The sequence below is a fragment of the Polypterus senegalus genome, chromosome 6 (assembly GCF_016835505.1).
Source record: "Polypterus senegalus isolate Bchr_013 chromosome 6, ASM1683550v1, whole genome shotgun sequence".
NCBI lineage: Eukaryota > Metazoa > Chordata > Cladistia > Polypteriformes > Polypteridae > Polypterus > Polypterus senegalus.
This window is the reverse complement of record NC_053159.1, coordinates 29,393,968-29,420,255: the sequence shown is the minus strand read 5'-3', so window position 1 is coordinate 29,420,255 and position 26,288 is coordinate 29,393,968. Positions and strand designations below refer to the sequence as shown.

The following is a 26,288-nucleotide window of genomic DNA, read 5'->3' as shown; positions in this document are numbered from 1 at the left end:
GGAATGGACTAAATGGGGACAATACCTAGCTGGGATGCCTTATGATTCCTATCCTGACTGGGATGCCCAAAGGCTACAGGAATCAGCAAGAGACAGCAGTTCATTCCCCGCTGTAATAGGTGGCAGTGTCCATCATATGGAATCTCAGTTTGCTCATCTGCAGGGCTGCATGTAAGTTGGAGTCCGGAAGTGAATTCCTGTAGGGATCTCTGGGGGACGATACAGGGCGCTGCCAGGGTAGGACCTCCCTGGCTTTCTTTTGACCCGGAAGTACTTCCAACTTGCCGAATCATGCTACCGGAAGTGCTCCCAGGTCCACCTTAAAAGGAGCCTGCTGCCATATCTAGAGGAGTAAGAGTCAGGTGGCAGCAGGCAATACTCAGTATGAGAAGGGGAGAGTAGTAAGGATTGTACTAGGTTGTCTCTGTCTCTGGTCACATTTGGCATGGCAGGATTTCAGGCCATCCTTTTGCCATGAACATGTTTATAAAAAAGTTTGTGTCCAGACCCAGATCGCTGAAACATCTAACACACTCTGTGGCATTTCCACAGCTATAATAATCAGGAAATCAGCCAGGAAGACCAGCGTACACGGGAGTCCTGGATGTTTACCACGCAGAAAAAGAGCTGGAGAACATATGGACTTGGATGATGACAGCTGGCCAGTATACAGGATGCAAAAAAGGGATCTACACTGGTAACAAGAGCTTGTTGTTCAAGATACGTGGGGCATTATCTTTGATGAGGATGTCCTTGTAATGGGAGGGCAAAAGGTATGTCCCTTCAAGGTACCCATAACACTGAAAACTGTTAAAGATAATGTTGCAGACTCTAACTGTAAAAAAGTGGTCAGACTGATCGTGACTATCTCTCATTTTCTACAGCTCTCTGACCAAGTAGCTGAGATGTCCATGTGCATCAAAGCTGCTAAGATGCCACTTTCCACCCTGACAACACCAGATTTACTAAGCAAGATGTCCCAATGAGAAACCTGGGGGTTTGTGACTTTCTTTCACCTTCTAAAGATGACAAAGGGTCTTAAATGGAGTGTCTGAACTCTGTTGCCAAATTGATTAAAACAGAGCATACTGGCCCTATACAACCATGTCCGGACTCCAATTCCCAGGATCCTCAGGGAAGCCCAATTGAGTCTGGTCAAGAGCAGCATGACCCAAATGATTCACTTCTGAGGGTCAGAAATGACTAAAGTTCCCTTCGGTTTGGATCTTGACCCGACATGGAAATGGATACCATTCATATATTGCTGCAATCACTGCAAACACTGTTACTACAACAGTTAGAATACATGTTGGCAGGGATCAAAACCACAATGGAAGCAACTGAGGAATATCTACACCAGCTGGAAGAAATGGTGTCATCTGCATGTGATTCAGTTGTACAGGTAAGAGTTTTCTGTACAGTAAATAATAAAGAAACACAGTCTGGAGTAGTCCCAAACCAATGTGAAGGGAACCCAGTAGTACTTGTTTCAACATTCGATCAAGGCATAATGGTGGATTTCTCACTCTGGAGGCCACCAGTATACACACACTGATCAGCCACAAGATTAAAACCACCTGCCTAGTATTGTGTAAGTCCTACTCATGCTGTCAAAACAGCTCTGACCTATTGACGCATGGACTCCACAAGATCTCTGAAGGTGTTCTGTTGTATCTGGCACCAAGACGTTAGCAGCAGATCCTGTACGTTTGGAGGTGGGTCCTCAAAGGATCATACTTGTTTTTCCAGCACATCCCACAGATGCCCGACCAGATTGAGATTTAGAGAATTTGGAGGCCAAGTCAACACCTTGAACTCTTTGTCATTTTCCTCATATCATTCCTGAATGATTTTTGCAGTCTGGCAGGGCACATTATTTTGCTTAAAGAGGTCACAGCCATCATGTAATGCCATGAAGGGGTGTAAAGGGTCTGCAATAATCTTTAACTTGGTGGTACATGTCAAAGTAACATCCACATGAATGCCAGGACCCAAAGTCTCCCAGCAGAAAATGTGCAAAGCATCAAACCTTGTCTGTAAACTTTCCTTCTTCTGATAGTACATCCTGCCACCTTTGTTTTCCAAGGAAATCAACACACTCACTTGTCTGTATCTAACAGAAACTGTGCTTCATCAGACCAGGCAACCTTCTTTCTTTGTTCCATGGTCCAGTTCTGACGTTCAGATGCTAATTGTAGGCACTTTTGGTAGTAAAAAGAGGTCATCAATGGCCACACAACATTGTGTGTTCTGACACTTTCATCTCATGGCCAGCATTACGTTTTTCAGCAATTTGTGCAACAGTAGCTCCTCTATGGGATCGGACCAGACAGGCCAGCCTTTTACTTCCTTGATCCCTTGGAAGGGCATGTGGGGGGGTGTGGGGGGTTTGGGGCTTGGGCCTGGTTTACAGGAGCTTTGGGTGTCCATGACCCTATTGTCGGTTTACCAGGTGTCATTCCTTGGACCACTTTTAGTAGATACTCTAGTGACCACTGCATACTGGTAACACCCCACAAGACCAGCCATTTTGGTGATGCTCTGACCCAGTTACCTAGCCATCACAATCTGGCCCTTGTCAAAGTCACCCAGATCCTTACGCTTGCCCATTTTCCCTGCTTCCAACACATCGCCTTCAAGAACTGATTGTTCACATACATATTCCACCCCTTGACAGGGGCCATTGCACCAAGATAATCAATATTGTTCACTTCACCTCGTACTGGTTTGAATGTTGTGGCTGACTGGTGTATTTTGTATAGAGCAGCAGTTCTCAAACTTCTTTAGAATTTCTTGCGTGGTGGTCCCTTTAAAAATCGTACAATGGCTCACGGACCCTTTTAATAAAAATTAAAAAATCAATATTATTTCAAGAAAATTTTGGGCGCCAAATATTTTGCACAAGGGTGCCACATACCCACTGCGCAGTACTGCATAGGTACAGGCTGCTGTGAATAAAACATTTTTTGACAAACGATTATTTATTCAGATAATATTACGTACTGTACATCTTAGTTATTAAATTTAAGTTAAAATTTTAATGGGATGGATGCATCTGCTTTGCCTTAACCAGTTCTTCTATGTTTGTTTTGGCCAGTGCAACTCTCATATCATTTGTTGGGTCTAATCTGTTTCGAGATTTTGTTTTGATAGTAAGTAGTGTGGAAAAAGCCGTCTCACACTCATAGGTGGTTACGAATGGAATCAGCACTCTTAGAGCCATGTTTGCAACATCAGGATAGGACTGTGCCATTTCAATCCAAAAATCACTACAACACATTTCATGGAAAACGTGTTTTGCACCCCCATAATTTATCAAATCAATAAACTGTTCTTGAATTAAATTGTCTAAAATACACGAAAACTGTTTGCGGGTGTTTTGATTCTATGAAAAAATCGATAATTTTTGATTATGATAAAAATAATAAGGGCTGGCTTGTGCCAAGCGATAACATTGGGAAAACAATGCGGACCCCAGTTTGAGAACCGCTGGTATAGACGGACTGACATCTGAGCTGAGATAGACTCCTGCTCCCCTGCTTGGTCGGGAGGCTAATATAATGGATGGTCTTGAAGAAAGACAGGGCACTCCTGTCTTAGTCAGGAAGCTAGAATGTGATTCCAGAATTGGTAAAAGAAACAGAGAAACTGGTGTCCCTGTGGCAATGGATTGAAGATCCTTACCTGGCCGGTAAAACAGATGGACTGTATAATGAATGGGGCATCCAGCAGGGTGGTTGACATTCTTTGTCCTCACCAGGAGTCCAAAAGAAGTCGGGGCAAAGATTTCAGCATCACTTTTGGAGCTCCCCATTTGGACACAAGCAGGGCAGCATGGGAGTTGTGTTTCCATAGAGCTGTCCTGTCGGATTCCACGGGTTCTGCCAAGGAGAACTGTTGGAAGGAGGATCCCCTATCCCAGGGTGTTTTCGACAACCCAGAAATGCTTACTGGAAACTATCGTGTAGAATCGGAAGTACTTGGAAGTGCAAAATGGAGCCCACTACGTCTGACCCAGGGAATCAAAAAAGGAGAACAACAAGACATGCATGATAGAAGTGAAGGAAAAAAAAGAAATTGAATTCTTTCTTGTCAGAGAAAGACATTCTGCATGAGGTATTGTTGTGAGATTTTAACTTTGAAAATTTATTTCTTGAAGAGTACATTCTTCTAAGCAAAAGTATGTGTTGTGGTATTTACTGTGTTTGAAATATTTGGTGTTGTTTCTTTTGCAGTATAATATATTCTAATCATAGTGATTATAAATTTCATGGTGCCAAAACATTATTTTGCTGTGGCATTTGGGTACTTCAATATTATTATTTCCATTACCGGGATGCTGCTCCAGGTTCCCATAGAATGTGGTTTTAGACAGCACCACCAGCATGACCCCTTTAATTCTGGTGCGACAATTCATTTCTATCAGTAATTTAGATAAAAACCTCAAACAAATGTAGTGCGTAGTTCTGTCTCACATTTCTGGTTTCTGAACTTTTTCCCTCTGACCTTCAATTAGGCTTTGGTGCAATAGGCTTCATCTCCACAGTTTTGACTTTTTTCTGGTTTTGGTTACATTTCATCTACTGGTCCTCTTCCACCTTTCGGGCAGAATAGTCATTTGGAAGAAAATAAACAGCTGAGACTGTTGATGTGTCATTGTATCTGGGGTTTGAGAATTGGTGACACCCCCTAGTGGCCAGGAAATATATACAAAAATGTAACAGACCTATTATATAACATTCTATGAGTTGAATCAGTGTCCAGTAGTGATTATTAATGGCAGCACTACAGTACATAATACCATACAAACAATCAACACTATGAACTTTGCCCCAAGCAATGATGTCCCAAAGATTAAAGGAAAGTGAAATAGAGAGGGTTGACTCACCACTTTCTATTTTAGGGAGCCTATATTGCCAAAGAAAGCACCCCGTCATGACAATGGAAAGACAAAGGAAGAACACCATTCCCAGCTGTGTCCACTTTACTTCCATCTTGATATTTTTGGTAACACCCTGAGGGCTCCCAGCGCAAGTCGGCTTGAAGAAAAAGATGATAAAAAAAATTAGAATTTGTTTTTTCTGAATAAGGAGGCAACTAAATAGAACAATTTCTCAGTGTTAAGTATCTATTAAATACATGGTTGCTATAAATTCCCTTTAAGGAAGCTAACATGGACTTCCATTCCCTCACTTGAATTATACGCACACACTCCCGTCTTCTTCTTCTTCTGCTGTCTCTTTGCAGCTTCTCTCTGCTTATACAGATGAGGAAGGCCATAAAATAAATTCAAATTGGTATTCTTGTGATGCCTTAGGGACTAGGCTAACCAGCCTGCCAAGCAAGCAGACTTTTATATAAACATGCTGTACTTAAACAGGCTGCATTTTGCAAAATAGTTTAGTGCTGTGTTAGTACATAAAATATGATGTCTCGTTCTCAAAAACAATAATCAAAAGTGCACTAATGCCTCTTAAACTTTGTGAATTCTTAAACCTGTCTAAATGCACATGAGCATTCTTCTCATTTAATCACAGATGATAAATATTCGTAAACCTCTGGTTGGCTCAGTAGAGACCTACTGTCCCATTCCTCTGGGTCAAATGAACACTGATGTGCGTTTAACGAACTGCTAACAAACACATTGCCTGGTTTTTCGGAGGAATGAGCCTGATTGTAACAAATCTCTGCTTAATCTGCTGTCTTGTCTCTGTTTTCAGTTTATGATTTCAAAATGCATTTATTTTTATTCAAGCAAAGATGAGCAATAATATTGCCCTGCCTTTAAATTATGACCTTTGAGCAAGAATCGGGTGCAAGAGATCAGATGGGCCATAAAGCTTTTCCTCCTGCAGGCCTGTAATTCTAGTGGAGTCGCACATGTTGATCAAGTTTAGAATGACGCTTCAAACAAACAGTGATCCAGCTCTTATAGGACATAAAACAGGTGAAGCTGCGTCTAAATGATGGTGATGTCAGAAGAACATTGCAGCAAAACAGTGATCTCTCGTGATGGTGGCCTTCAGTTCTACCTAATCAAGTTCATAAACCCTAAGTTAACCTTTCACTAACCCTGTCTGCTCCCTGGCATCTACATGTTAACAGATATCACATTATTAAAACTTCCATCCATTACCTCTCCCTCAAATCCTGCTGTGATAAATCAATAGCAAAAGAACTGAATCTTGAATATGGCAGATCTTTGTTGTGAATCTAAACATATACTAGCACTAGAAGGCAATCTGGGTCTTGGGCTAATACAGGAGTGTGATGTGTGTATCCATGTCTAATCAGTTCTTTTCAGGAATCACCATGTAGGAGAAGGAACCTTGAAAAGTTGTTCTACATACAGATGGAACTCTTCTTGAACTTCTATTGAGCTTGTTCTGCTGTTCACATCAACAGCACTTAGATCTGATGATCATTACCTATTAGTATGGTTATGCTGTGTTATTAATGTTATTAATTTTGGACAGTAGGTGGCACTGCACAAAAATTATATACCTGCATAAAGAACTGGGAGAGGAGTTCCTAGAGGGAGAGTGTAAGATGGAGATTTTGCTGTAATAAAGAAGGTATTTGGAAATTATAACCTGGAGATATCTTTATGTATCGATCAATACAACAAGTACCATATTATGTAATCTGGTCTCGATCCACAGTGTCAGTAGCTGGATTTGAACCTGCAGCCCTAGGGTTTGAAGTCCAAAGTCTTAACCACATTGAATGACGATTGTAGTTCACAAAAAGCTCTTCAATCTTCACTGCCTTAAGTCTAAGACAAAGATAAGTAAGATGATAATCATCAACCTTCACTATGAAAATGATCTTAGCTACTCTGAGAAGGAACTCCAAACTGTTCTGAACCACTTTGCTGAGGCCTATAACATTACCTTCATTCTCTACCTGTCATAGCTTTTTACGTGGATCTCAGCCATAGGTCTTTATTTTTTTTTTATTTTGTATTTATATTGTGTTTTGTTTCCTTTACTTTTTCTAACTTGCTTACCTTTTTTGTTTGTTGATTATTGTTGTATTTCTATTTATCGCCTATTATCAGTTTCTGTTTTTGGTTTAATTATTTCCATCCATGCTTTGTTAGTTATTTAATTCTGAAGTATGTGCTCTATTTTTATAATTCTTGCTTATACCGTAAACAGACTTCAAGCTTAGTTTCATCTTCTAGAGTTTCAACATTTTTTTTTCTATGAATGCACAAGAGCATTCCTACAACTAGTTATTTTTGGGTTTTTTTTCTTTGTTTTTTTGTGCCTTTTTAAAATTGTTCTTATTAACACTGCCATATTTTTCATCTGCTCTGTGTCATTTCCAATTCACCTTCCAACAGCATGACGGTATGATATTTTTATAGTGTATCATAACCCCTGTTAATGCCTCACTCTGCAAGGCATTTCTTCTTTGGCATTTCATGACTTCTTTTGCCCTTTACATCTTCTTTTATTATACGTTTTTAAAAGTAATCATTTCTTCTGCGCACGGAGTTCAACCATACAAGTCATGTCTCACTCACCTTTCTGTGATCCTCTTAACCCCCCATAACATCTTTTCTAATATCTAAGCTTGTTCTTCCTCAAATCCACCTCTGCATCTTCTTTTCCATCCCCTCCAGGCATCACCTCTTCCTTCATCCTCGGTACCAACGCCCCATCTATAAAGCAGTGTTATACTTAAGGCAAATTTGCAATTTTTTTCTTTTTGATGCAAGGACATTTTCTGTCAAACATCTCCTCCCATTTAGCCTAAGCCATGTTTATCTGGGCTTTCAGTGCTTCCTTAAAAAGAACCGACTTGCTTCATTGTCTTCCCCTACGAGTGACAAGTATTATTATGTCTTCATTTTTTGATCATGCCATCACTTCAGTTTCATCTGTGTTGCCTTTTAATTCATTGCTTTTCTACGCCAAGCTAGGAACTCAATCTGGAAATCATCCTCCCTCTCCAATTTGATAAGCACATCTTAAGGCAAGTCTCCTCTTACATCTTCACTTACAGCATCCCTCTTTAGTTTGTATAAAAGTACAAACGTTGGCAAAGTTGTTGGTACCCCTTCATGAAAAAAGAACTTACAATTGTCCCTGAAATAACCTAAAACTGACAAAAATAATTGGCACCCATCATTGTTTATTCCGTATTTAACAAAAATAAGACTTTGCTTTAGAGTTTTGATTCAGCAGAATATTCTCAATAGAAACACAAATAAAAATGGTATGGACACAAACGATGAGACCCTTAATTTATTATTTTGTTGAACAACCTTTAGATGCCATCAAATGCAAACAAGCGACTCCTGGAGCTTTCCATGAAACGTCTGCACCTGTCAATGGGTATTTTGGCCCACTGTTCCTGGCAAACTACTTCACCGGTGTCAGGTTTGAAGAGGGCCATCTCCAGACTGAATGTTTCAGTTCTTTCTGTGATGTCTGATAGGATTCAAATCAGGGCTCATAGGAAAACTCCAATGTTTTGTTCTTAGCCATTCTTGGTGCTTTTAGCTGTGTATTATGGGTCATTATCCTGTTGGAGGATCCATGACTTGAGACTGAGACAGAGCTTTCTGACACTGGGCAGTACATTTTATTCCAGAATGTCTTGATGGTTTTGAGATTTCATTGTTCCCTTCACAGACTCAAGGCACACTGTGCCAGACACAGAAAAGCAGCCCAAAAACATAACCTGAACCACCACCATGTTTCACAGAGGGTTTGGTGATCTTTTCTTTGAAAGATTCATTATTTCATCTGTGGATATAGAGCAATGGTGACTTGCCAAAAAAGCTCCAATTTTGTCTCAACAGTCCAAAGGGCATTCTCCCAGAAGTGTTGTGGCAATAGGTAATTTAACAAATTCCAGTCAGTTTTCCTTTAAACAGTAGGGCAGAATGGTGGCTCTGAAGCTAGGGATCTGTGCACACCAGCAATTGGAAGGTTGCTTTTTCAGATCCCATAAATGTCATAAGTGACTCTACTCCGTTGGGCCCTTGAGCAAGGCCCTTAACCTTAAATTGCTTTGCTCTGGGTATGATGTTAGCCTGCATCAAGCCCTGCAAGCAGGTCCTCCAACTTATACGGAAAAAACTGCAATCCAGCCACCGTAAAAAACCTCACACTGTTCCAGTGTAGTGCTGAGGTGTCACCAACTGCACTCAGGTCCCAATCCAGGTGGTTTGTTGTGTGGTGGGTGCAACAACGTGCTATCAGTGCCTGCTCCCAACCCCTCTCTATCTCTTTCAACAGTGGAGTTCTCCCGGGTCTTCTTCTATTGAGCTCACTGGATGGTGCGATCAGACACTGATGGACCTTGACCTTGGAGTTCAGCTTGTATCTCTTTGGAAGTTGTCCTTGGCTTTTTATCTACCATTCTCACTGTCCTATCTATACCGGGGTCGATTTTCCTCTTGTGGCCACATCCAGGGAGGTTGGCTACAGTCCCATAGAACTCAAAGTTCTAATGATATTTACAACTTTTGTCACAGGAACATCAAGCTGTTTGCCTTGGGTCTTCTAGCCGTTGCCTTTAACATGTTTGTCTGTTATTTTCTTTCTGATCTCCTCAGACGACTCTCTCTTTTGCTTTCTCTAGTTCATGTTCAGTGTGGGACACACAATGATACCAAACAGTAGAGAGACGACTTTTCTCCATTTAAATCATCTGAATGATTGGTTGCACGATTGGAGACATGTGTGATATGAATTCAACTAGTTTGAAAAATCACTCAAATCCAATTATTTATGATATTTTCTCTGGTACCATCAGATGTGTCCAGGGCATTTTGGAATATTTTTGTAGAATAAGCACTACTTGGTCTCTTTTCACAGTTGCTTTTCTTCACTCGATGATATATCAAAGGTATAAAGGTATACAGATGGCAATCATTTTTCATGTAATCACTTTTCAGGAAGCCTACATCACTTTTTCATTGAGCTGTAAGGCCAGCAACAGATATGTCCATGGCTGTATATGCTACACTGGAGGATGACTAAATGCATGAAAAAAAAACACTGGAGGTCAGCATTTTGTTGTTTCTTCAAATGTTTCATTTTGTAACTACATTTTGAACTAAACTGAAGTTATTTTAAAACTCTTGAGACTTTCTGAAAGTGACCTGGTGATCAAAACGGTCTTACTATATCCATTTGAATTCCCTTTCACTCACACAAAACATGAGCCACCATGCATGGTCACACATCATCTTGTGTTAGTGGTGTTACTTCAGGTTTGCTCCCAGTAAATGAAGTAAAAACATTTTAGTAATACCATGATCTTTAGTGAATTGTTGGTAAGGGATTGTGGGAATGAAGTCATTTGCTTCTACTGATTGCTCCTTTCAGGTGATGATGTCTAAAATGCATTGCTATTGCTTGTTATTATTGTTAGGTTTATTGGTCTGTTCCACTTCTGATGCATTATTTTCTGGTACCATATTCAATGTTTCTGTAACACGGGGATGAAAAAATATACTTTCCATTTTACAGTAAGCTACAATGAAAATAAATTTAAATCAATGTATCTATATTGAGTTTGTGTTGTTCATTGCACACACCTCTACTACATAAAGTCCACAGGGGAATGACAAGGCAGATTCCTGGACTGAGAGGTGGAACCCATGAGGAGAGATTAAAAGAGATGAACATCTTCAGTTTGAACAAACAGAGATTAACAAGTGACCTGATCGAGGGTTTAAAATTCTTAATAGAATTAGTATGACGGATTCCATTTCTTATTTTAAAAGAAGTCATGCAACATAAACATAGGGACAGGGCTGGAACTATAGAGACAAGTAGTGTGATGGAGAGTAGGACTTTAGGAACCTTCAAAATCTGACTTGATGTCATTTTGGACAATGTAAGTGAATAAGGATGGACAAGCTGATTGGGCTGGATGGCCTGTTCTTGTCATAATTGTTCTAATGTTACCTTTCAATAGACTTCAGATCTTGGGTTTGAAATCTGACTGCGTGTTAGACTTTGTGATGTGGCTGATACTGAGACTGAGAAGTATGAGCTATGAAGAGAGATTGAAAGAGTTGAACCTTTTCAGTTTACGCAAATGGAGATTAAGATGTGATGACATGACTGAACTGTTTAAAATTTTTTGTTGGAAATTCTCAATAAATAATAGATCACAACAAAACCATGAAGGGAATTAGTACAGTGAATCCCATCTGTTATTTTAAAATAAATTCTTCAACAAGGACATAATTGGAAACTTGTTAAGGGAAGATTTCGCACAAATGTTAGAAAGGTTTTCTTCAGCCAATGAACTGTTGAAAGATGGAATAAATTATCAAGTAGTGTGGTGGACTTTCAGGACCTTCAAATCTCAACTTAATTTCATTTTGAACAATCTATGTGAATAGGAAGGGCAAGCTTGTTCAGCTGAATGGCCTGTTCTCATCACAATTGTTCTAATGTTCTGAGGTTGCCTTTTGGTAGATCTCAAGGCTTGGTTTGGAATCTTGACTGCCTGGTCGAGTTTGCACATTCTCTTATAGTACTCTACATGGACTCCAGTTTTGCTCCCACATTCAGAAGATGTGCATATTAGGTTAACTGGCAAGTCTACATTAGTCAAATTTAACTCTTTCAGGGCAGATGTCGACTTTTGTCGAAATTCGGGGTAGAGAATGGAAATCAGCTGCAAACTGTGACATTTTAGTTTGACTCTCTTTGCTAAAAGGAAAGTTAGCTTCGTTGATTTAACCTTGGTTCCCTTCATGTGCATAACTAACGAAGAGCAAATAACCTCTAAAATGGCATCAAAATCTGGGAAGAGGCCAAAGCGAATGCACAAAGTAAAATACTCTGTGAACGACGTTTTACATATTTTTGCTGAATCGCACTCAGACTTGTCGGACTTTGATTTTGATGCAAGTGATCTGGAGATGGAAATTGAAAACAAAAGTGAGGTACCAGCATTAACTTGAGCGCCTCCCAGCTGATTGTAGTACTGGGTACATTCGTGCAGCTGATGTAACTACAGCAATGTTCATCTGGTAGGTCCGCCACTTATGATGGCAAGAGATACAAAACAGATTGCAACGCACTGTGACTGCCACACGAAGACAACCAAGCAGCCATCCCACCAAGTATTTCTGCTAGCCATCGAGCCACCCTCATTAGTAGCCACTGCTGCCAGAGACATTGAAGAGGCACCCACAGCAGCCACAGCAAAAAAATATTCAGCCTTCAAAGAGTTAAAGTGGGTATAGGTGTGCACATCAATGTTCCCTGTGAAGGCCTGATGCACCATCTATAATTGTGTCCAATGTGGCTAAAATAAATACGATTTGTGAGTCACAACCTTTATGGGTTGCCTTGTTTTCTTGGGTAAAATAATTGAAAATCAGATCAATATTTGCTAGCCCTCCATGATGGTTTGTGACCATTTGAAGAATAAACTGTTTCTGTTCCTCGTCCTTTGTCATTTTGTCACTGTACTTTTCGATAAAACGTATTCCTCTTTCATCTGCCCTCTATGGTCACAGTAATAGTAGTAGTATTATCACACGGTCAGAGGTCCCTGAAATTCTTACTGGCATGTCCAAGTAGCCCTCAACACGTGGTCATGATAAACAACTCCAAAGACTCCTATGTGCTCCAAAAGTTTACAGCACCAAACTGATGTCAAGTTGTATTTAATTTCCTTATGCAAGCACACACAGGCGGAAAACAGACGGGTCATCTGTTATTAATACTTTAGACCAGGAAATCTCAAAGTAACAACACTTTCTCTTCCTCAAGCAGTAAGACGTAAAAGCCGAGAGCATCTCAGATCAAATGTATGCACAAAACTAAGTTGAGAGGCTGTGGTGGCCCAACTAAACTAACAGATTCAAGTTCTCCATCAGGCTACTTTTATTCTTCAATATATTTATAACAAACACACAACATTTTAATGAAAATAAACAACATCTAGAGGTCACTCTATTTGGCAGGTTTTATAACATCCGAACTGAACAGCAGACAACTGCTCCAGACTTGTAGGTCTACAACTTTAGCTCTTGTGATGTTTTGTAATTATTTGAAGAATAAACTGTTTCTGTTCCTCATCCATTGTCAGTGTGTCTCTGTACTTTTCATTGAGACTTGTACCTCTTTCAGCTGTGTTGTTCACTACCACCATGTGTGCAGACAGTTCTCAAAATTCATTGAAGACTGGATCATCTGTTTACTGTTCTGGTTTCTTGAGAAATGACTGCGACCTTTCTTTGCCTTTTCCATCAGGACATCAAAGAAGGAGGTTGTTCTTTCTGTTACCAGATCCTCCAACTTCAGTTGTTCAGATTCATTTGTCAGCTAAAGACATCAAGGGATGTCTAGTAATGGTGGCTGCTGGAGGCTTTACACAAGGGGTCCCCAGCTCTGGTCCTGGAGTACAGCAGCGGCTTCAGGTTTTCATTCTAACCCTTTTCTTAATTAGTGACCTGTTTTTGGTCCTAATTAACTTTTTTTGAATGAATTTTATGTAACTTGCTTTTGTGATAAGAGGTTCGTGGCGAAGCGTGATTTTTAAATAAAAACAGTAATCAGGTCCCAAAGTGCTCAGGTTTCAAACGGGTCTGGGTATGTGCATGTAGGTGCTGCTCTGGGGTTGACTGGGGTGCTTGGCTGATCGTGCATTCATGTGCAAATGTGAGTGGGTCAGTCAGGTGCCTCATTTATACCTCGGAGTAGGTGGAGGATAGTATCTGCATCCAGTCAGGGTGGTAAAGGGAGCCTGCACAACAGAACAAGGGAAGTAAATAAAGAAACGGAAGACATAGAAATTAAAGGGAAGGAGAGGAGAAAAGGGAAGGAATGGGACAGAGGATGGTGCGATTTATGAGAGGAAGCAGGCAGATGGGAAAGTGAGCTCCATGGACGGAGTATGTAGCCAGACGCTCAGGAAGGGGGCAGAGGGGCCGTGCGTGTTGAGCATTTTTTGGAGCAGAAGTGACCAAGTGCTTCGGAATGTACTAACTAACTGAGACTAACTAAGCCCCGTGCAGCTGTATGACCAGAACTCCATTATCACGATAGCAGTAATTTCGGGGTTCTGTGACCAACACTTGTCCTGTTTATCCCACTCATCACATGTCTCAAATCAGTACTCATTATAAAGCAGTAAAGAAATGAAAAAGTATATTTACAGACAAGACAACAAGTTTTTTTGACATAACCACCCAAAGCAAGAAAAATATAACTAACATAAAGCCAGAAATTAGGCTGTGAGATACAACCTCTATAAATGATCCATTTCACAAAAATCTCAGAGTCTGGTTTTACTGTCCTTATAGATATAAGAGTGCAATGATATGCCAGAAGCAAAGCGGAATACACGGTCAGCCGATGCCAACAATCATTCTGTCATACCAGTCAACACCTTGGTTGTTCCAGAATAAATACAAAAAAATTCATTTTCGTCTCTCTTGTAGCAGCAAGTGGCTCCCATTGCAAACTTTCTGTGCTAAGACGTTGTAGCTCCTCGCTTCCAAGTCCGATGTCGTTCTCTCTCCTCCTCCTTTTCTGGGTTAAATCTTCTTCAGGCAATAAGTACAATCCAGGCTGTGCCACCTCCTTAAAGATGTAGACCCCCATTATGGGGCAAACCCACAGCAACCTATTTTTTCTGGTATATATTAAGGGAAGGCAAACTAACAAAAAAATAATAGCACATGAGGCACCCATTGCAGGAAAGATCCCATGGAAGCTTGGCTTGGAGGGAACAAGGAGCAAAGCTCATCACAGTGCCCTGTGAATGCCAACAGGGGTCCAAACAGCATTAAAGGACTGTCTACGGCTTCTGGGGGATGACTCCTCATGCTGAGGAATCTGCAAAGGGTACGCCAAGGAGATGTTGCTTTTAGGCTTGAGGTTTGCCCTTGATTTTAACCTCATTTTTTATGGAATATATCTATTTGAATATTTAAACTTCCACTCAACACATTTTATTTTATGGATTATTTACAGTATTTATTGATGATCTGCACAATGGACTTTGAAGACTGATTGCTTTTTATTAAAAACACCCGGCCCTGGCTGACTGTGTGTGTCCTCTTTTGCCCGGCTCATCTCAGTTTATGACTGTTGACAGTTCCAGGTTCAAAAGGCTCCAAGAAGCAAACAGGGAGAGTGGAGCCAACTCGGACCATCAGAGAGTCCTTCAGCGTTTGGGCTTAATCTTTCTAGGATACCAAAAAAAATGGGTGTAAATAAATAAATAAATCATGTGTATGATGTCTTTGAAAGTAAGAATATTTATAAAAGAGGTAAAGACTCCATTTAATCTATGTGAACATTTTATCATTTTAAACCAGAAGAACTGGCAACTCAATAACTGCATTTCATGTAGAGTGCCAGTAAGGCAGCAATTTAGAGCCTTCACAAAGGTACACTGTTCAATGTTCTGCTTAAACATATAAAAAGGGCAGGCACAAATCAATGTGTTACTTTTTTTTTTTTCTTTTGATTTCCCTTGATGGCATGCCATACTTTCAAGTTTTCGTTGTACTTTTGACATGTAGCAAAATGTATTTTGAAATCATTAAATCTGGAAAAGAAGTACAGCACTTAGTAATAAAAGACAAAAATGGTTGCCAAGTATTTTTCTGACTGATTTGGATAAACCTGAAGTAGCACATTATTTGTCCCTGCTGCCTGACTGGCTGCCATGCACATCGTCCACCTCATGTCCCACCACGTTCTTTTCTTCTCATACACCACAGGTATCATTTTCTTTCTTGTAAGTCAATCATCAGGTGAACTTTCCTAAATGTCAAATGAGTGTTAAATAAACAGAATCAAGTGATGCTCCCCAGCTATGCAAAAGTAATTAGTTATTTTTAGAATTAATGCTTCTCTCTTCTTGTTTTTGACAGGGACCGGGTAAATTACAGCTTGGTGCTCGAATAAGCGCTTCCTGTTTGTGAGGTTGTTCACTAACTTTCCCAGCAAGTGATTTGAAAATAACAGATTTTAAAAAGTAAGGTTTAAAAAAGCATATTTTTTAAAAGCAGCTAAGAAAAGCTGATAATATAAAATGTATTTCTGTAATTTTACTTAACAGACATATTAAGCAAGAGACAAAGAGTAGGGATTAGACTGCAGAGAGGGAATAAAGTTCCCTACAGCTAAAATGTTGGAAAAGTAATTGAAATACTTTGAATCATGAAAAATCAGTTACTTTAAATAGCAACAACTTTGATTTTTCATCTATACTAATAAAAGGCAAAGCCCTCATTGACTGACTGACTGACTGACTGACTGACTGACTGACTGACTCACTGACTCACTCACTCATCACTAATTCTCCAAGTTCCCGTGTGGGTAGAAGGCTGAAATTTGGCAGGCTCATTCCTTACAGCTTCCTTACAAAAGTTGGGCAGGTTTCATTTCGAAATTCTACGCGTAATGATCATAACTGGAAGGTATTTTTCTCCATTTACTGTAATAGAGTTGAGCTCGAAAGCCGTGGGGGGGCGGAGTTTTGTGTGACATCATCACGCCTCCCACGTAATCACGTGAACTGACTGTCAACGCACTACGTAGAAAACCAGGAAGAGCTCCAAAATGTGCTGAAGAAAACATGCATTATATAATTGAGAAGGCAGCGAAACAATAGAAAGCGAGCGAGTGACATATACTACCATATTCATGAGTGCTGCTACTTCGGAAAGAAAGCACGGTGTAAAGTTTAAATTAAGTTCATAGACAGGCTACTGCTGGCGTTTCTCATGCCCACGGGTAATGCGGGATACAAGTTTAATGAGAGGACGCAGGATATAAACGAGAGTTTTGATCACTTTGTAACTAAGTTAAAATTACTGGTGAAGGGCTGTACTTATGCAAATTCCGAGAGACTGTGTTTGTGGGGGATTGACAGTTAAGGCGGGTGGGGGAGTCACGTCATCATCTCCCCTCCCATTTACCTCATTTTGCTTTGAGCTAAGCTCCGCGGCTAACGCCGTCTTCCGAAGCAACTTCGTCACACTGCCATCAAATACTCACAGAAAAATCCACAAGTTAATACACACACTGTCTCTAGAGTTTCTCCACACTGAATCCTCCAGGCACTACTTACAAAAGGTTACATTGCCAATCGTGTTACGTTATTTTTAAAATACTTCCTTTTCCTAGCACAAGCACTGCTGAGAAGCTTTGATGCATGTGCTCCATAAAAAATAATGCATTTAGTCATACTTTGCATTACAAGCAAAGGGGAACTTTTGTCAATGCATGATTTCCTGGTACACGGATTACATTGATCAGCGCATCCCGATTCATTTTACCCTCGCACCACCTTAGTTTGAGAAGAAGTATGAAAAAATATGAGGTTAACACAGAAAAACAAATCACCAATTCAAGCTTTATGAATAATAGATTCGCCATCAATAATTGTTTTGGTAAAGCCATACTCAGTGTAATCCTCCTTCCATTTTATAATTTTTCCGCCACTAGCCATGATTAAATGAAAGGTAAAAAAGTAAGAGCGCGAGGGTGACTTATTTAGGCAGGCATATATATGACAGCAACACTCATGACAATGTCAATCATGGTACGTTATTATTAAAATGTTTCCTTTTCTTTTTCATTACTTCTTTAACACACTACTTCTCCACTGCGAGGCGCGGGTATTTTGATATATATATATATCATATAATATATGAATGACCTCCAAAGATCGCTGAGACTTTTGATATCGTGAACGTGTCTGCAAAAACTGGGGTCTCCTGCCCAGCGAAAGTCGAGCAGCCAGCGCGCGTGCATAGCTGTGCCGGCCTTTGAAACACTGACTGCACTTCTGCTTTAAGTCAAAGTGAGCACTTTTAATTTTTTTCATCCTCCCCCTGCGCTATAGCCCAGACAAGTGCAAACACGGGACCCCTTTTCTACACCGCTGCAAACTAATATTAAGGCGATTCGCACTTTCTTTTCAACGTATACAATTATGAGGTCATCAGCTCGGATTATGAAGACACGCATACGAGTGGAGGACTGACAGTGCCATCACAGCCGATTAATGGCAGGGACGTCTCACCAGTCTACACAAGACCCACCGCGACTGTCCCAAAAAGGTGATCATAACGTCAGCGAACACATCTCTCTATACTATATAAAAGAAAAAGGCAACTTTCCTTTCTTTACACCTTTTATCCCAAACCAAAGCCTTTCTCTCTTAACACTGCAGAGGACACAAAACTAATTTTTTTAATTGCTGGTAATGCCGGTAAGGCACATTACCAGAGGCAGAAATTTGAACGTTCACATAGAAAATGTCATTTCTATACCACAGCCGTCATGTAGCGCTTTTCAAAAGGGATCTACTACCGAGAAATGATCCATATACATTTTAGCTGCTGTTCGTTACTTACCTGTTGTGTTACACAGTCTTTAAAATGTAGTTTACCCGCAACCACTCCAGTAGGGCTCAATGTACCTGTACTTCTTAAAACGTTAATGTTTTACTGTTTAATAACTTATAGACTATATTTTATTATTTTTCCCTTGCACTCAGTGACCAAAGCTATACACACACATATAGACACATACATATATACACATATATATACCTGTGTGCATGTTTGTATGTATGTGTATATATATATACACACACACACCTATCTACATTATATATATATATATATATACACACACACACGTATACATACATACACACACATACATATACATAATTTATGTGTGTGTATGTATGTATGTGTGTGTATATATGATGTAGATAGGTATATATATATATATATATGTGTGTGTATATGTAGATATGTACACTGTGTGCACAATTATTAGGCAAGTTGTATTTTTGAGGATTCATTTTAATATGGAACAAACACAGTGCTATCAGTCAATCCAAAATGTTAATAAACCTGAAACCTGAATGTTTCACAACGGAAATGTGAGTGTGAACATCATCAGGGGAATACATATGTGCGCACAATTATTAGGCAACTATTAGTGTGCAGATTTATTATGCAACTAAAGGAAAAATTAAAATTTTCCCATCTCACTTGTTTATTTTCATCTGTTATAGTGAGAATAATAAACAAACACCTCAAAATTTACAAATAAACATCTCTGACATTTCAAAAAAAATAAATCAATCAATCAATGACCAATATAGCCACCCTTCTTTCCAATAACAGTCATAAGCCTTTCCATTCATGGAGTCTGTCAGTTTCTTGATCTGTTGACGATCAGCTTTTTGTGGAGCAGTGACTACAGCCTCCCAGACACTCTTCATAGAGGTGTATTGTTTTTCTCCCCCGTAAATCTAGCGTTTAAGAAGTGCCCACAAGTTCTCGATAGGGTTTAGGTCAGATGAGGAAGGGGGCCATGTCATTATTCCTTCATCTTTAAGGCCTTTACTGGCTGGCCACGCAGTGGAGAACTTCGATGCAAGTGATGGAGCATTGGCCTGCATAAAAATCATGGTCTTCTTCCTGTATCACTGTTTGAAGAAAGTGTCTTCGAAAAACTGGCAGTAGGTTTGGGAGTTGATTTTGAGTTCATCTTCAATGCAAAAAGGTCCAACTAGCTCATCTTTAAAAATACCAGCTCATACCAGGTCCCCACCTCCACGTTGGAGTGGAGCTTTGTGCCCATTACTGATCCACAGGTCCATCCATCTGGTCCATCAAGAGTCACTCTCATCTCATCGGTCCATAAAACCTTTGAAAAAAATCTGTCTTCAGATATTTCTTGGCCCAGTTTTGACGTTTCAACTTATGTTTCTTGTTCAGTGGTGGTTGGGTTTCAGCCCTCCTTACCTTGGCCATGTCTTTGAGCACTGAACACCTTGTACTTCTGGGCACTCCAGGTAGGTTGCAGCTCTGGAATATGAAAGTACTGGAGGATAATGGGTTCCTGGTAGCTTCACGTTTGATTCTTCTCAAATCTTTGGCAGCTAATTTGCGTCTTTTGTTCTCAACACGTTTCTTGCGACCCTGTTGACTATTTGCAACAAAATGTTTGATGGTTCTGTGATCACACACCAATATCTTAGCAATTCCAAAAGTGCTGCATCCCTCTGAAAGACTTTTTACAATTTTGACTTTTCAGAGTCAGTTGAATCTCTTTTTTGGCCCATTTTGCCTGAGGAAAACTAGCTGCCTAATAATTCTGCACACCTTGATATAGGGTGTTGATCTCCTTAGGCCACACCCTCCCTCATTACACAAATACACATCACCTGACGTGCTTAAATCCAATAAGCATTCAAGTTAATACAGCTTGGAGTTGGAATATACGCATTAAAAATGATGATATGGTCAAAATACTCACTTGCCTAATAATTGTGCACACAGTGTATATAGATATGAAGATATGTATGTACTGTAAATATTTATATATATATATATATATATATATACAGTATATATATATATATATACACAGTATATATAAATACACAAAACAATTACTTTGACAATCATGTTACATTATTTTTAAAATGTTTCCTTTTCTTTTTCATAACCTCTTTAACACACGACATCGCTGCGAAGCACGGGTATTTTGCTATATATATATATCACAGCGACACTCATAACAGTGACAAAACAATTACATTGACAATCATGTTACGTTATTTTCAAAATGTTTCCTTTTGTTTCTCTTTCCTTCTTTAACACACTACTTCTCCGCTGCAAGCTGGTATTTTTATATATATATATATATATATATATATATATATATATATAGATATATAGATATAGATATATATATAGATATGAGAACAACACTCATATCAATGACAAAACAATTACATTAACAATCATGTTACGTTATTTTTAAAATTTTTCCTTTTCTTTTTCATACCTTCTTTAACACAGTACTTCTCCGCTGCGAAGCGCGGGTATTCTGCTAGTTTAACATATAATTTTGCTAGCAATATCTTTTGTTTTTTGTAGCATGTGTGTGTGGACTCTTTGTTAAGTGTGTGTTCATTTGTTTTGTGTTCATTGCTCTTATGTGACTTTAGTTTAAATGACCCTTCTTGACAACATGTGAAGTTTTACCAAAAGGGTCAGCATAAACTTAACTGCAGGTTTGTCTTGTGACTTGGGCTACATATATGTATTAAAGTTCCAGTATCCGTATCATCAGTGACTGATTTTAAGTTGACAATACTATCAGGTTTTTTTCTGATTTTACACTAACACTGAGAACATTTGTTGTGTTTCAGCAACACCATAGCAGACCTCAAAATAAATTAAAGATCAGGACTGTGCTAGATCAGTGCCTCAAAAGCGGGCCTCATCCCAGGCAGCCTAACCCCAAACTCAAATGGAAGGCTTTCAGGCCTAAAATGGGGTGTGTAATAGGTCAAGGATCTTGCCTGAAGATCATTATGCGCAAAATAATTAAGAAATGAAACAGAAGTTAAGAAAAAGCGCTAAAATGAGTGACAAAGAGTCAAAATCTGGAAGACAATCAAAAGTGTGAGGCCATTGTGTAGGGACAAAATAAAAGCAAAGTTCAAATCAAGAAACAAATTGCAACCAACTCTCTACTGCTGACGAATGAACAGATACCTCCGGGAGATAAAGTGATGTGCAATTGTTAAAATGTTATGTCTAGTGACATCAGGACCATGATGAAAAGGATTGTTTGCTGCACAAAAGAGTCTCAGTGTCTGGTCACTATTCAGGGAGTGGATGTAGAGGTATTCCTCTCCTACAAATACTTGGGGGTCCACATCAATGACAGACTGGACTAGTCTTGGAACACAGAGGAACTGTAGAAGAAAGAGCACAACAGACTCTTCTTCCTTAGGAGACTGGGTTCCTTTAATGTGGGAAGCAGCATCTTTCACATCTTCTATAACTCTGTGATACTAATTAAAATGGCGGACTCAGTTATGGAACACATTCTTGACCCCCTGGAGGTAGTAGCGAAGGAGAGAATTAAAACAAAACTGAGTGTCATTACGAACAATGCTACACATCCTCTCTCTGACATACAAACACTGAGGACTTTCAGCCAACGAATCCTTCAACAGACATGTGTCAAGAAATATTACGGGGGCCATTATACCAACAGCAATAGGCCTGCATAATGCCTCACTGTGATGGCGACAGCAAAGCCAGAAGTTTTCTTTCTTTTTACTTTTCTTTTTTGTTCAGACCAAAGTGTGTGTGCGTATTGATTTATTGATTTGTTTGTTTGATTATTTATTTATTCATTTATCTATTTATTTATTTAAAGAGCTTCTGTAAAAAGACAAATTTCCCCCTGGGAACAAATAAAGTTCAAGTAGCCATCACTTAAATAACAATGATAATAGAAATTAACTTTTAAATGATAAAACCAATTGTGAAACTGACATATACATATAAAATTAAACCCAAAACCAGAAAAAAACATAACTGTTAATTATTTAAAATACTATTTAAAATATTTCTCCCTCTTTTAAAACTGCATAATTTAGAGTTGTAGACTAGTAGAAACTTCATTTTTTTAACAGTAGGATAGAAACATAAGGGTATAAGCAAATAAACAAGTTTAAAAAATTCTAGAAAAATCACCTTGTGTTTAATACTGACTTCTATCAAGCCTTAGTCAAGCAGGATTAGTTTTACACCAGAAGGTGGGATAAAGTAATTATTCCTGGAGGGCCTCTGTTATTTTAGTCCCATCCAAATCACTCAAGTGACAGAATTTTGCTGACTTTTTATAGAAGGTAAAAGGCTCTGTAATCTTTACAGAGACATGAACGTGTAATAATTATTCCATCTGCTGGTATAAAACTAATCTCATCCAAATAGGGCTTTTGATAATTTAAAAATGAAGGACTCCACACTAGTGCTAAACTGGTAGCGCTGCTGACTCACAGGAAGGAGAACTGGGTTTGCATCTTGGGTCATCCAAGTGTGGAGTTTGCGTGTTCTCTGTGTCGGTGTGGGTTTCCTTCCACTGTCCATAGACATGCGGGTTAGGTGAATTGGTGGTACGAAATTGGCCTGTATGTTTGTTTGTGATTGGTATGTGTTTTGTGTTTGTGTTGCCCCTATGATGGACTAAGGCCCTGTCCAGGGGATGTCCATGTCTTGTGCCCTATGCTAACTGGGATAGGCCCCATAGCCCCCTGTTCAGGCCTAGAAAATGACTGACCGACGAGTGCTAATGATGAGCGAAACAATTTGGACACAGTTTCATGAAACTGACAGAAAAAAATCTATTTGTTTTGCAGGCAATTTAGCATTTTCAAGATGTGAAACTCACTAAAAATCATTTTTTGGAATTGTTTTGGTGTGGAAAATAGGGAATATTGCTTCCTAAATTCCCATTTACACTTCTGTATTTACCTGTGTTCTTTTCTAAATTCATTCAAATGTACACCTCTCATTCAAATCAGAATGACTGAGGATGAGTGCAGTACATTTTTACTTTCTTGTATACAAAGTATAGGGAAAGTATTGTAATCCTCCAAAAATTCCATTTTGAGATTTTGATGAATCTCAACGTTTTAGACCTCCAAAAATACCATTTTTGGAATTATGTGTGTGTGTGTGAGTAAACACGATATCTTGAGTACATTTTCACTTAGGTCAAACCAATTTTTCATACAAATATTAGGTACAAAATGTAGATTTCTGTCAACTTTTGGGCTACTTCCACTAACCAGAAGTGGTACTTCATCTTTTATTCATGCAGCTGCAGAGTCTAATTTATTCAAGTTTGCTTTTATAATAATTGCTCAATATATTATTCATTTGATTTGTTGTTAATGGTTCTTTAATGTACATAATATAAAAATATAATCATTGTCTTGAGGTTTACTCCTCAATTATCCATCCCCATATCTGAGTATACGAGAAAGTCCCACTTCCGATTTTTTTTAATGTGATAAGCTGTTTATTTTCCACATGAAAACACCAAAAAGTATCACATCCCACAGGAAAGCTCAGCACACAGAAAGTCACTGCTGCCAAGCCCCTAACTAACTGCCCTGCAGGTGAGGATATGCCCACCTGATGCACCGTTGAGCTCCGACTTTCTTTGAGATTGAGATTGCCAAGATTGTCACCATAATTGGCAAAGTGATCTCTCTAGTATGTAGATAGATAGATAGATAGATATGATAGGCACTATATAATAGATAGATAGATAGATACTTTATTAATACCAAGGGGAAATTCACATACTGATAAAGAACAATATTAAATTAAAGAGTGATAAAAATGCAGGTATAACAAACAATAACTTTGTTTAATGTTAATGTTTACCCATCAACCCCCGTCAACCTGGGTGGAATTGAAGAGTCGCATAGTGCGGGAGGACCGATCTCCTCAGTCTGTCAGTGGAGGAGGACAATGACAGCAGTCTGTCGCTGAAGCTGCTCCTCTGTCTGGAGATGATCCTGTTCAGTGGATGCAGTGGATTCTCCATGATTGACAGGAGCCTGATCAGCGCCTGCCACTCTGCCACGGATGTCAAACTGTCCAGCTCTGTGCCTACAATAGAGCCTGCCTTTCTTACCAGAACAACCACAACACATGGCTGGTGATTGGGTGGAGTTCGAACTTTGCATTGATTTGTTAAATTTGTCTTGACAGTATGGAATGTTATTTGTTTCTAAATAAAATCAATAAAAATATATATAAAAAAACACATGGCTAATAATTAAAAAAAATCTTCACGTGACAGGAAATGAGTCTGGTAATTTTTTTTAATTTTGTTTCTTTATTTAAATGCTATGTGACAGGAACATGCATATGGAATTAATGCAGGAAAACACTTCCAGACAGGAACTAAACACCTTTCCTCTTATGTGATTTGTGCAAATTTCACTGGAAATTAAATTTATATTGTGAAATTGTTTTGCAAAGCAAGCACTAAATTTTGTTGTGGATTCAATTTTGCATAAATCGTTTTACTCATCACTAATTACTAATAAGATCTTTTGGCCTGTCTTATAAGACTTCAGTGCTGCTTTTGATACTGGAGATTGTAACAAAAGTTTGATAATTGCTTTGTCTTAAGCCCTAGAATTTGACAGACATTCCTTTGTTGGATAATAAGGATGGTATACCATTACAGTGTGCCATTTTTAGTCAATGGGCCCTTGCCAAATGCCCCCTAATGGAAGCTTTAACAGGTTTTGCAGTATCCAATGTCATAGTTAAAACTGATGATGATCTGCTTCACATTTCTGTGTAACTAGAGGACATGAGCTCCCTCAGTCATTCAATCAAAAGTAATGCTGACATAGAATTATGAACAGCATGAAGTATTTTCAACTTTACCAAGATGGACTCAGAGCCATAAGTGCACAGATACTTATTAAATTAAGATGGCTAGGTCTCAGCCGCAAATCTGAAATCTCAGTCTGGAGAATTCAGCTTGAAAATATCTTTGTATTTTTCAGTATCATTGTGTACATTCATATGACCATGCCATACTCAGGTAGACGGAACAAACTTGATTCACATGATTTACATTTCACTAGCAGACCTGACTCTTGTAATTCTCTTTGTTCTCTTTCTTTCAAGATGTATCCCACCTTGTTGTAATTCCCCCAGACTCCTCTCTTCTTCTTTCAGCTGCTCCCGTTAGGGGTTGCCACAGCGGATCATCTTTTTCCATATCTTTCTGTCCTCTGTATCTTGCTCTGTCACACCCATCACCTGCATGTCCTCTCTCACCACATCCATAAGCCTTCTCTTAGGCCTTCCTCTTTTCCCCTTCCCTGGAAGCTCTATCTTTAACATCCTTCTCCCAATATACTCGGCATCTCTCCTCTGCACATGTCTGAACCAACACAATCTTGCCTCTCTGACTTTGTCTTCTGACCATCTAAACTGAGCCAACCCTCTAATGTCCTCATTTCTAATCCTGTCAATACTCGTCACACCCAATGCAGATCTTAAAATCTTTAAATCTGCCACCTCCAGCTCTGTTTCCTGCTTTCTGGTCAGACCCTTCAGGGTGTAAAATGTGCTCTTACCAGAACCTACAAAAATCCTTTAACCCCTAGGAAAAGAGTTGCCATCAGAGTTTAGAATGTCCTTTGCCCTCATGGAGTATTAACCTTCCAGGATTAGAATCACCTGTACAACAACCTGCTCTGCTGAAACTGCATGTATAGTATCATGCACAGTAGGATGAGACATTGGAGCTGCTGCTCCAAATCCCATGGAAACATTGGATTGCATCTGTTTTAAAATTCTACTCAACTTATAATTTGCCCACCATATCTGTCATTTACTGTTACGATTAGCTACTTTTTAAATTTTTCTGATCTTTTCTTGGAGGTTGGTGGCAGGATTGGCACTC

General features: G+C 39.2%; 1 protein-coding gene across 1 annotated transcript in view; it reads right to left on the bottom strand.

Annotated features, from left to right (window-relative positions):
* The window catches only part of lactbl1b (lactamase, beta-like 1b), a 100,755-nt gene that overhangs the window by 62,135 nt on the left and 12,332 nt on the right, over positions 1–26,288 (bottom strand). The window contains exon 2 of the mRNA XM_039754937.1: positions 4,889–5,039. Coding sequence (XP_039610871.1) covers positions 4,889–4,994 — 106 coding nt within the window. The 5' untranslated portion in view covers positions 4,995–5,039. The remainder of the gene's footprint in view (positions 1–4,888; positions 5,040–26,288) is intronic.